Source organism: Primulina tabacum, chromosome 1 (assembly GCF_025594145.1).
Source record: "Primulina tabacum isolate GXHZ01 chromosome 1, ASM2559414v2, whole genome shotgun sequence".
NCBI lineage: Eukaryota > Viridiplantae > Streptophyta > Magnoliopsida > Lamiales > Gesneriaceae > Primulina > Primulina tabacum.
In genome coordinates, this window is record NC_134550.1 from 50,154,897 (window position 1) to 50,166,663 (window position 11,767).

The 11,767-nt window shown below is 36.3% G+C and overlaps 1 protein-coding gene across 2 annotated transcripts; it reads right to left on the reverse strand.

Moving 5' to 3' along the window:
- Window positions 1–128: 128 nt before the first annotated feature.
- On the reverse strand, window positions 129–2,629 carry LOC142546356 (glycosyltransferase BC10-like). 2 transcript variants are annotated; one of them, XM_075654045.1, is made up of 3 exons: window positions 2,083–2,629; window positions 1,281–1,953; window positions 129–908 (listed from the first exon to the last, which is right to left on the reverse strand). In XM_075654045.1, the coding sequence occupies exons 2-3, from the start codon at window positions 1,806–1,808 to the stop codon at window positions 270–272; spliced, it is 1,167 nt and encodes a 388-aa protein (XP_075510160.1). In that variant the 5' UTR covers window positions 1,809–1,953; window positions 2,083–2,629; the 3' UTR covers window positions 129–269. The 2 variants fall into 2 exon arrangements, with proteins under 2 accessions (XP_075510160.1, XP_075510152.1); XM_075654037.1 differs by having other exon boundaries at window positions 1,281–2,629.
- Window positions 2,630–11,767: the final 9,138 nt, after the last annotated feature.

Sequence of the window (11,767 nt, forward strand, 5' to 3'; positions counted from 1 at the left end):
GAATCGACAAAATCTACAGATTTGTGTATTTGGTTCTTGCTTATCAGCACTCAATGAAGACACTGTAAGAAAATGGCCACACAATAAAGAAGTCTGTAACTTGATACCAGAAACATGACTAGGATGTGGAATCTGAACTCTGAACCATATTAAAATTACTGTGTCATCAAATATTTTTGTGGATCCACGGATCTGTAAAATCTGGTCTCCAACACATTTTTCGCTTATATAGCAGCGACCAAAACTTTAGAACATCCAGTAATTTGCGGTCAATATCCAAAAAATTTCGATGAATGTTCAAGTAAGGTTTCCAAAGCATTGGGAGCAAACTTTCTTGCAAACAGGAAACAAAGGGAAGTCGGCTGATTGTTGTAAATGCATTGCTCACTTCCAAATATGTTCTCAAAGAATTTCTCTGTTATATCTGCTTTTCCAAATGTAGCAGGGTGAGCGCCACCCCTCGACCAGTCTACCCAAGTGAGACTTCTGTTTGCCAATACATGAGGAGATTCAATGCTTAACATGGTGGGAAAATAATGCTCGTCCACATAACATGCAGGTCTGCAGAATTGCTCGAACTTCGGGTAATAAGTGGTGTCTCGAACCATATTGACTGCCAGTTTTCGATTAACCTCAAACCATTGAGACCCTTTCCGCCAATTGGTGAGATTGACTTCGGGAGACATTTGGTTATCATAACGTCCTCTACCATATGGTCCAGGCTCGTCAACAGCGCCGATGAAGCTGTAACGGGATCTTGATATATAGCGGTGAATAATGCTGAAATTTTGAAGAGGAATGCATGCTTCTGATACAAGGACGAACCATTCGTTGGAGATATCCAGCAACGCATTAGAAAGAAGTCTTCTCTCAGCATCACACATACTCATCATTCCCCACTCAGCCACCTACAAAGATTAATAAAAGCAACTTAAATCTTTCAAGTCGTATATAAGCACTACATTGTGAATGTTGTGCCACACATATGGGCACACAAGATAGCTTGGTCGATAACTGTTGTAACAATAACCCAAACAGCCAATTAAGAGATACAGAATATGAGCTCTGGCCACATAGTAAGCTTTACATACGATCAAGAATGAGCAATCATATGTAAGCTTCACATTTTCAAAAGGAAAAAACGAGAAACAACTGACAAAGTTTTAATTTAAAGCACGAGTTGGCTGAAAAAATCAGTTAAATTATGATAATAAACCTTGAAACATAAAAGCTAGCAAATCCAAAGCAGAAAGTGAAGATGTACCGATCAATCTCAGTACCTGGCTTGGAATTTGCCTGCCGTAAAAAACTGAAGGAGGACGAAAATCTGGCTCATATGATGGCAATGAATGAATGTATATCGAATATAGCTTCTCATTTCCATTAAAAAATCTTTCCCACAAGGGTGCCATGGGCAAAGGTCCTCTTGTCAAGAACATGAATGCAATCTTGGGAGTTCTGTGGAAGGGATAATCTTTAATCATAGGAACAAACGATGCCCGCCAAAAGAGCTCAGTATCATTCATGTCATGCAAAAGGCTAAAGGGAGGTTTGATCAAACCCTTTACATCAATTGGTTCTTGAACGCAGGGTTGAATTTTTGTTTGAGCAACAGGATGTACACTCTGTACGTGGACATGCCGGCTTGAATACATACTAAGAAATGAAAAAACTATGCCGATTCCCAACAAAAGCAAGAAAAATTGAAGTAATCTGAGTGGCAAAGGCCTGTTGGAATGAGATGCAGTTCTAAACAGAGGATCTTTGTCATCCTCCAATGAACCAAAACTCCCCACTCGGGATTGCATCTCAATTTCAGACCTTCAACCACTCTAAGGTAATGTATTTTTGCAAAGAAAACAATACAAAATCAAAGAAATCCATAGGATATAACAGTGTCGAAAAAGAAAAAAATAATAGCATCCCATGTTGTCAAAGGAACGAACAGTCGGTCTGCATAACACAACACATCATGTTATATGATTCACAAGTCGAGACTTTTACACCATTTCTAGCCAGAAAAACCACCAATAATCAAACTAATTGAAAATTTTAAACCAAAAGAAAGCAGAAAAAAGCTACGGGAATAAGGAAACTTTTAAAAAGTTTCACCAGCCTCTGCACCTCCACATAATATCTTTTAACCGAAAAAAAAAAAGAAAAAAAAAACACAATATTTGACAAAGAGGAGAATGAATTCAAATCCTGATTTCCTTTGCTAAACGGAGCAACAGATACATATAAAGCATAACAAGATTTACAGCATAGGATGGAGATATATCTATATAGTATATACGTGTAATATTTGTTGTAATCATGGGCTGGAAGTAATAAATTCGCAAAAAAGGAACGGTCAAGGAATCAAAGTTAATGATCCAGCCAGCAAGGAATTAGAAAGCGTATTGGGTTCGAGCAAATAGAACGATTCTTGGGAATTTCACACCCATTTCCGCCAAAATCTCTTCAGACAGGACTCGACAAGGGATTCTGCATTCATGGTATGTCGTCGTACTGATCCAACGAAACTTCGAACATGGGCAACGGTGAATTATTAGAAGTTTGGAATGAGCTTTGTAAGAGGGGTTGTGTTGCCAAACCTGGGAGATTATAATTGTTTCCTAACTCTATTTTTTTTAACGCGGTGGCTTATGTGATGTTGATGTAGTGTTAATACAGTACTGATATGACTTTGACGTATCTAATGTTATGTTATATAACACCGACGTCACCTCAAAAAAGACCTACTTGAAAAAAATAAAATTCAAATGACACTAATATATGCATACTAACGTCAACACTCATTAAAAAATCAATAAAATTGAAAGATTCATAATTTAGATTGGAATTTGAAAAAATAGAAAACCAGTATCATAAATAGAAAAACATATAAAATTAAATCTACAAGTTTTCCTATTTAAAAACAAAAAATAAAATAAACTTTACTAACACTATCATAAACACCAAACAATTCAAAACCAAATTAAATAAAAATAAAATATATTAAAAAATATACCGTAATATTATAAACACTATCGGCCGAGGTACATGTGCTGTGTATGTTAAATAATTGCATGAATATCGAAATAACATTTTTTTAGTCCAACTCTAGCACAAGAGGAAAGGAATTTGACATTTCATTAAACATTCGCTAATCGTTTTCTTTAAAATATAATAAATTTTTTTTCCTTCCTACACTATTCGAACGAACTACCAGACACATACATATATATTTTAAAAATACCTTTGCACTATTTAAAATAAATTCACTAACTATTATTTGAAAATCCAAAGGAAAGAAATGCAATCATAAAATCGTAAATCGTCAACCAATCTAAATTTAACAATTTCAAAACTAACTTAACTCTAACATGCTCTCAAAAACCTCTCAAAATCATCATAAGTCGTAAAGTCTTAAAAGTAACTCAAATCATTTAGCATTATGAGTCATGAACGTAAATCATAAACATAATTTATTTGCGAAAAACTAGCGCTGGTCAACCATCAAGTCCCCCATGAACATCAACATCATGCTCACTGCATCGATCACACCTAGTAAGTCTATTGGCTCCGCAAACCTTAACCATGATAAGAAGTAATACATATATAATCACATGCAACAGTGAAAATATTTTTACTTAAAATAACTTTTCGTGGACATGCATACTTAAACATTTTTCCTTTTCATCATATACATTTCCATTTTCACCAATTACGTATATATATATTTTTTTATTGAATTCGGATCATTAATTGTGACTTCGTATCAGCTAAAGGTCGATGGATTCATCTACGTATAACCATAATACTGGGCGGCGGGGACATCAGCGACAGTCTCACCCGTCAACTGAGCATTGGCCTATCATATCATCATACATTCATACCATGTCGATGAAAATACGATTGTTGGGTTCCTCTGGGGTATTCTCCCGTAAACAGGCTCCCTTTGGGGCTTTTTCCCTCACAATATCTCCAATCATATAATCATATGATCGTAATAGTCACAATCACTTCACCTCCTTCAACGTTTCATATTTTCATCTAAAAATTCATGTATATATATAAATCATTTTCTTTTAAGCATGGAACATGTATTTTAGCATTAGCGTTTCATCATATAATTTCATAAACATTTAAAATAAACATGTTACCATATATTACAGCATTCGGGGAACTGCCAGGACGTCTATCAATTTCTATGGTGTGAAAAGACCGTTTTACCCCGAGAATCATAATTTCCATATTTATCCATAAACCTCGAAACGACGTCCGAAATCATTCCAAACTTAACCCATTACCTTAAAACACACCCTTAAATATTCCTTAGGCTTAAAATTTAGGTTTTTGATAATTTTTTCGATTCGTTTTTAAACTTAGATGTACATCTCGATTTTGGCTCGTGCTGACTCGAAACTTAACCAAACTTTACCAAAATTGAACAAAAGCTTCCTAACACATTATGTAAAGGCCTAGTATCGTATTATCGTAAATCATATAGTGATTATCGATAAGTCATGAAATTTTATGTGATGACGTGTAATGACGTATATAATTGATAATGAAAGTAAGAAAATATGTTGTGATATTGAAATATTTGAATAGAAATTGATTTTTGCTTGAATGATGTGCTGAACCACAATAGAAAAGTGACACATGTTACAGTTTTTAGCATAATTATCTGAGTATTAGTTCAAATGAAATGAGACCAATTTCATTAGAAATCTAATACATAGTATTAAAACTTTCATGTTTTGAGTTTTATCCAAATCCATTTGGAAATATGGGCAAAATCGTCCCGAAATGTATCACGTGCATTGCAGTTCGTGCACTGACATATTTTGGGGGAATGAGCATAACTCTCACGTAAGATATCCAAATTGAGTGAGGTCGGTGGCAAATGAAATCCAAGACATAGATCTACAACTTTCATGTTGACCATTTTTGCTAATTAGAAACCTAAAATAGCGCTTCGGACATAACAACGCGCGCACCTGCGCAGGAAGCGGCGCGCCTGCGCGCGAAGTAACTTTCGGGACAGCAAGGGGCTTGCGGCTGCGCGTGTTTTGACACCTATGCGCGCACCGTTCAGCTGCACAGTATTTGAGGTTGATAAGAATGAATTGGGTCTTCATTTTTCAAATTCCCTTGCCGCAGCTTCGAGAGAAAAAGAGAGAAATCAAAATCTATCATACGAATCTCCTCGAAACGTTGTCGAAACTCTAAACAAATTATATATTTGGAATCCTTGTGTTGAAAGCGTTCTTTTGAGGTAAGTTTCTTCTAGTTTCAGCACCTTTATTTATTGAAGGGTTGTAATAGAATGTATTTGAAGTCACGATCTATATATATCTTAGAATAACCGACAAGAAACTAAGTTTTGAAGTCGGAAGTGAATTATGTTATGATTTTAATTTGATATGAATTTTCAAAGTCTCGAAAGATTTTGAAACTTGATTTGAATGAATTTATCGATTGAAATGAATATGTTATTGATGTAGGTAGAGTTTATATACTGAAATCTTAAAGCTACATTGACCGGAGACGAAGAATTGAGGTATGTTGCGATCGAGTAACATACGACATGTATCTGTATCATATGGATAGATTGATTTGATTGAGACTGTGTGTCTATATGTCTTTTTTGTTGACTTGATGTGGCATACATGACATTCATGATTGGAGTATTGATGTAAATTAAATATTTTGTTAACACACATCCTTTTATTCATACATTGATACGTGACATGCACGTTGAGCTATGATCCTTGTATACCTTGATATGATTGGATTTGCTTCTGGGGTTTGTGAACACGATGCTATGTTTGGCATTATGTGGCCCTTAAAAACATAGTTATTCGTGGCCCCGATGAATGATTGAGATTTGTGATTTGATGGCACTTTGCTGACGCTATCATACGATCATCCCTTATACTTGATCGAGGCCGGTGTGCCAGATCGAGCGTTGATTTGATAGCGATTCGATTGATTCTGATATATGCTCAGTGGATGGGCATCTGACCTGATATCTCCACGACATGCATGCATTGCATATCCATTGCATATCATATATCATTGTGTATATATCTGTTGTATATATTATGGTTGTTCCATACGGAGCTTCTGCTCAACCCCATGGGGGCCTGTTATTGTCTTTGTGTGTGGACAATGACAGGCACTCCAGGATATCAGGAGATCGGAGAAGGTATTTCTGGAGGGAGTCACAGTTGAGTCGAGGTCTAATAGTCTATCCCAGTGTAGATATATGTATTTATATATCGGGCCATGTCCCGAGGATATGAGTAGTTGTATGTTGTTGACTTTTATTATGTGTGGACATATTTTATGATGTGATATGATATACTATTTTTAGTATTTTAATTATAGTTGACACGTTTTGGACTCATTGTGTGGCGCCCCAAACCTCGCCACGTAGTCATACAACAAGTTACGTCATATGCATAAAAATTTTCTTTTCAACAACGTAATAATATAATGCATATACGACAAAATAGTGCAATCATCACACTATCTACATCAGTGTAGCAGAAACAGTATAATAAATACACACGTACAACTCAATTAAGACAATAAGCTATACTGTCTCTATCTCCTATCAACTACAGGACTGTTTGACTAGACACATCTAGTCCTTCACCACTATCCTGTCTCACGACAAAATTATGTAACATGTCCAACAGAAACAGCTCCCAAAGAGTAAGTATACACAACAATCATCATCGTAATACATAACAGTTATATTAACAACAACATAAGATATAACTGAAATGATAATAGAAATATCCCCTTTGCCGTTTCTAGACAATCAGCCATCAACAACCTCAACAACATCACACTGCAACAATAACATCGACGATACGTCGCACCCCAACTCCAACGACAGCAATATCGTCAAACGAACAACAACATCGACGATACATCGCACCTCAACACCGACGACAGCAATATCGTCGAACGAATAACATCAACGATACGTCGCACCCCAACTCCGGCGACATCAATATCGTTAAACGAACAACATCAACGTGACGTCTCCCAACAACGACAGCCAACAACATCAACAATAATAACCAACATCAAATATAATATCAAATCACTCAATTCCGGTGATTTACCATCGTTCAACACAATATTATTTATCAATACTAAATAATAACAACGTATCCTCGTACGTCAACACGTATATGATAATCGAGTATATATAAAATCTGGTTATTTCTTTGATCCCGAGGCTTGTGATGTATCTAAATAATTCAACAACAATATCAGATCATTGTCACCGTATCAACACAATCATACCAGCCTCAACGTATAACATCAAATAGCCCAACAACAATTAATTCAACAAAATATAAAACTCGATTATAAATTTGTATTGTTCAACAATTTAATATTCTTGTATTTTTAATTTACAATACTACCATCAAATACACCCTAATTAATTCACTTCAAATAATATGCTATTTTACAACATCCGTAAAATTACGAAAATTTTATATCAACGTGTAGCCTATACTTCGTAGACTCCGAATATATAATCAGAATTAATAACAACTGACAAAAAACTCTCCAATATCAATCAAATGATTAAAAATCCCTAATTATAACAAATTAGTAATAATTCAAAATAACACCACTATAATCTTCTCTACTTCGTTAAAATCATACACTATTCAATAATCTTCAATTTCAGTAAGATTTAACAATTTATCAGATTTATTCCAGAAATCGACGAATTTCAAACATCACCAAAAATATAAAATTTATACCTCAAATCGAAGATCTCGTGTCAACGATCCCAGAACTGAAGTCGGTTCATCGATTGGATAAACTGATAAGTCGCAAGATCGAAAAGAAAATATCAAAATCCTATATCTATTCCTTCTCTCTCCCTTCTGTTATAACAATTCATTCGATCGTTTTCATATTTATCTTTATGTTTTTTTAATATTATATTATATTAATATAATATAATATAATATAATATATTTAACATTTGAACACCGGTATATCTCTTTGGACCAGTCAAACGATCAAATTTTTCAAAACTGAAAGCACAAAACTTCTATATCTTTGAGTTTTCTACGTTATATCCAAATCTCAAATCATTTGGACTTCATATGACCAAGACATGTCATATTTCATTCTTTAAAAATCGTTAATTATTTAGTAATATCACATTACTAAATCAACAACTTGTGATATTTACTCCAGGAATTACACATTGTAAAGAAAATTTTAACTCGTTTTCTACTGTAATTAATTAATTCTAAATCAAATTGCATTGTAATATCGATTAGGAGTTAAGGGCCCCATACATAACTAAACCTTTTTCAACCAAACTAAGCCAATCAAATCCCTTGAACACGTCTAGGAAGCTACTGAATTTTTATGCACAAGAGTCCAAGTTCTAGTGTGATTCGTACTCATGCTATTTCGACTCCAGCCCTTAACCACTCGGTCCAGACCCTAGCCGACCCTCATAGGACTCTAACCGAACCCTATAGAACCCTATTAGACCAGCCCCCCTGACCCATGCACGTAAACGTACAGGTTTCCTCCTTAATGTTCTTGGTCGCGGCTAGGAAGAGTCCTAACTGTGCGCGCCTCGCCTTCCTGCCCTTCCACCCATGCGTGGACCTTCCTGGCTCGTGGCTAGGACCCTCATGAGTCCAGCCCTTCATCCTGAAAGAGTCCCGCGCAGCCGCCTTCCCCTTATTCCTCAAACCGCATGCGGCTCCCATGGTGCAGCCGTGCATAGCTTCACTCTAGTCCTCTTGTGGTCGACCTAGTATCATGGATAGCCTCTCTTATTTCCCTTGAACGCATCCCCAATAGCAGCCAGGTGCCATGCTTGCCTAGGAGTCCTAGCCGAAACCCTAGCCTCCCCTTTAACTCCAATTTTCGTTCAACCATGAAGCCCTCATGTCCAGCCCTTATGTCGGCCCCTATATGGCTCCTAAACACTCTAAAATTCATCCCCTTTTGGTGTCCCTACCATGGAAGCCCCTTTAGGAATACTTAGCAAGAGTTTTTGAATCATAACACATGAATTTATGGCATAGCATGGATAAAAATGAAAACAAATGCAAGGCAACATATTTTTCATGAAAATACAATCAAATATACATAATATGGTGTGAAGGATGTTTGAAAGAAAGTTAAGGCGTGCCTTTGCGTTTATTACGCACTAAAATGAGTTGGTGATGCGAAGAACGGCGACGTAAAAACCCTAGGCTGAATTCTTCCCCAAGGACGTTACCTTCCCCTTCGAATTCACATGTGGAGTGTGTGTTTTGGCTGCTAGGAGGAGTCCTAGTGTTTTAGTGGGGGTTGGGGCTTAAGTTATGAGGTGTAGAGGGGTAGGGTTTAGACTTTTATTTTAATTAAAACTCCTAGTATAAGCTTAGGCCCATTAACATGGTATACTAGGCTCATTAAGCCCATTAGTTAATATTTAAAATATTTTCTTAGGAGAGTTCATGAAAATATTAGCCGAGTTTTCAAAAAGTTCATATTTTTGTCGAAAATCGATTGTCGTTTAAAAATACGACTCGGCGTATAAAAGCACCCCACTTTCGAAAATACAATATTTTAAATAATTAAAAATAATTATTTAATAAAAATATCTTCTCTTTTTCAGCCATCGGTCTCCGTTTCTCGTTCGCGTCTCGGATAGGTTTTAAAACATAGTTTCATGCATGCGCTTTTCAACATGTAAGCATGCACCCTATATTTATTCATGCAATTAAAACCCTTTAAATTAGTCATTTTCTATTTTCCTTAGATTCACATATATTTAGGTTACGTTATTGCGTTTTGGACTTTATATTTCAAACACTACTTCTTTGTTGCAACACCTGAAAATGGCACCATATACAGGAATGATTCCAGAAGAATTATTATTTGCATTAGCATACTCCATCAAATAACCTATAAATTGTCCGAATAGAACATGAAAAATTACAATATCAATAAATTATAAGAAAATAAGTGTGGATAAATAATAGTTCAACTTTGTATACAAGTTGTCATCATAATGTGATATCATCTATAAAATTGACATTCTAATGATTTCAATCATCCTTTAAAACTAAACAAAATCTATATAATTGGCATTCTAGAGATTACAATCCTCCCATCAATATTCACAAAACTAAAAATAAACTTTAATGTGCACACACAAATTTCTCAAATTGTAACACGTGTTAATATAAAAACACCAAAATTTTCATAGACTAATTGACACAATATCTGGTGAGTAAATATTATCAATGATGCAATAATCTCTTAAGAAAACGTGAATTGAGGAGAAATCTTTTTCTGTCCCTCTTCATTCCACCAAAACCAAGAATATATACAATCTATCTTTCCAAAGAACTCCCCAGAATCATTCCTAGAAAAGCTCACAATCAAGGATACAAATATATATTTACCATATTTACAGCTACCTCAATATTTACTATACTTAGTCACCCAATACACCCAATACCCCCCCTCAAGTTGGAGCATGAAGGTTTCGAATGCCCAGCTTGCTTAGAAAATGATCGAAATGACGTTTGCCCATTGCCTTGGTGAAAATGTCAGCTAGTTGCACATGTGTGGACACATGGGATGGAGAAATATTTCCCTTCAAAATCTCGTCTCGGATGAAGTGACAGTCTACTTCAATGTGTTTCGTCCGTTCATGAAACACCGGGTTCTTCGCTATGTGCAACGCAGCTTGACTGTCACAATAGAGTCGCATGGAATTGGTGTGTATAACACCAAGGTTGGACAAGATTGCCTTTAGCCATTTCAATTCACATGTTGTAGTGGCCATGGATCTATATTCTGCTTCAGCCGATGATCTAGACACCGTATGTTGCTTTTTAGTCTTCCAAGATATTGGGGAATTACCGAGAAGCATAAACCATCCTGTGAGTGATCTCCGAGTCACAGGGCAGCTAGCCCAGTCTGAATCGCACCAGCCATATAATTGTAAATCACAATCATGGCGCAATAGAATGCCTTGACCTGGATTACCCTTCAAATATCGAACAACTCGAAGCGCAGTTTCCCAGTGTTCTGCCCGTGGTTGTTGCATAAATTGCGAAAGCACATGCACGCTATAGGACAGCTCCTGCCGGGTGAAACAAAGATATATGAGGCGACCCACTAGACGACGATACCTTTCTGGGTCATCAAGCAATGTTCCATCAGCTAACATCAACCGATGATTTTGCTCCATAGGAAAGCTAGCAGGCTTTGCTCCCAACAGTCCAGCTTCGGAAACTATATCCAGAGCATATTTACGCTGGTTTAGGTAGATTCCATCAGGGATCCTAGAAACTTCAACACCTAGGAAGTATTTCAAAACTCCCAAATCTTTCATTTTAAAACAATTATTCAAATAGGTCTTGAACCTTTGTATGGCATCATGATAATTTCCAGATATTATCAAATCATCCACATAAACAAGGACGTTGATTTGTATGTCTCCTTGCTGCAAAGTGAAGAGCGAGTAATAAGAATATGATTGTTTGAATCCATATCCTTTTAGAGCTGCAGACAGTTTGGCGAACCAACATCGTGGTGCCTGCTTTAGCCCGTAGAGTGATTTCCGAAGCTTGCATACCATTCCTGGACGTTGAACTTCGAAGCCGGAGGCAATTTCATGTACACATCTTCTTGAAGGTCTCCATGAAGAAAAGCGTTGTGGACATCCATTTGATGCAACTCTCATTGCTTTGCCGCTGCTACAGCTAAGAAT

Coding starts and splice junctions, on each gene's coding strand:
- LOC142546356 (XM_075654045.1), bottom strand. CDS start 1,808: ATGCAATCCCGAGTGGGGAGTTTTGGTTCATTGGAGGATGACAAAGAT. Junction 909..1,280: donor GCAGGCAAATTCCAAGCCAG/GTACTGAGATTG, acceptor TAATCTTTGTAG/GTGGCTGAGTGGGGAATGAT.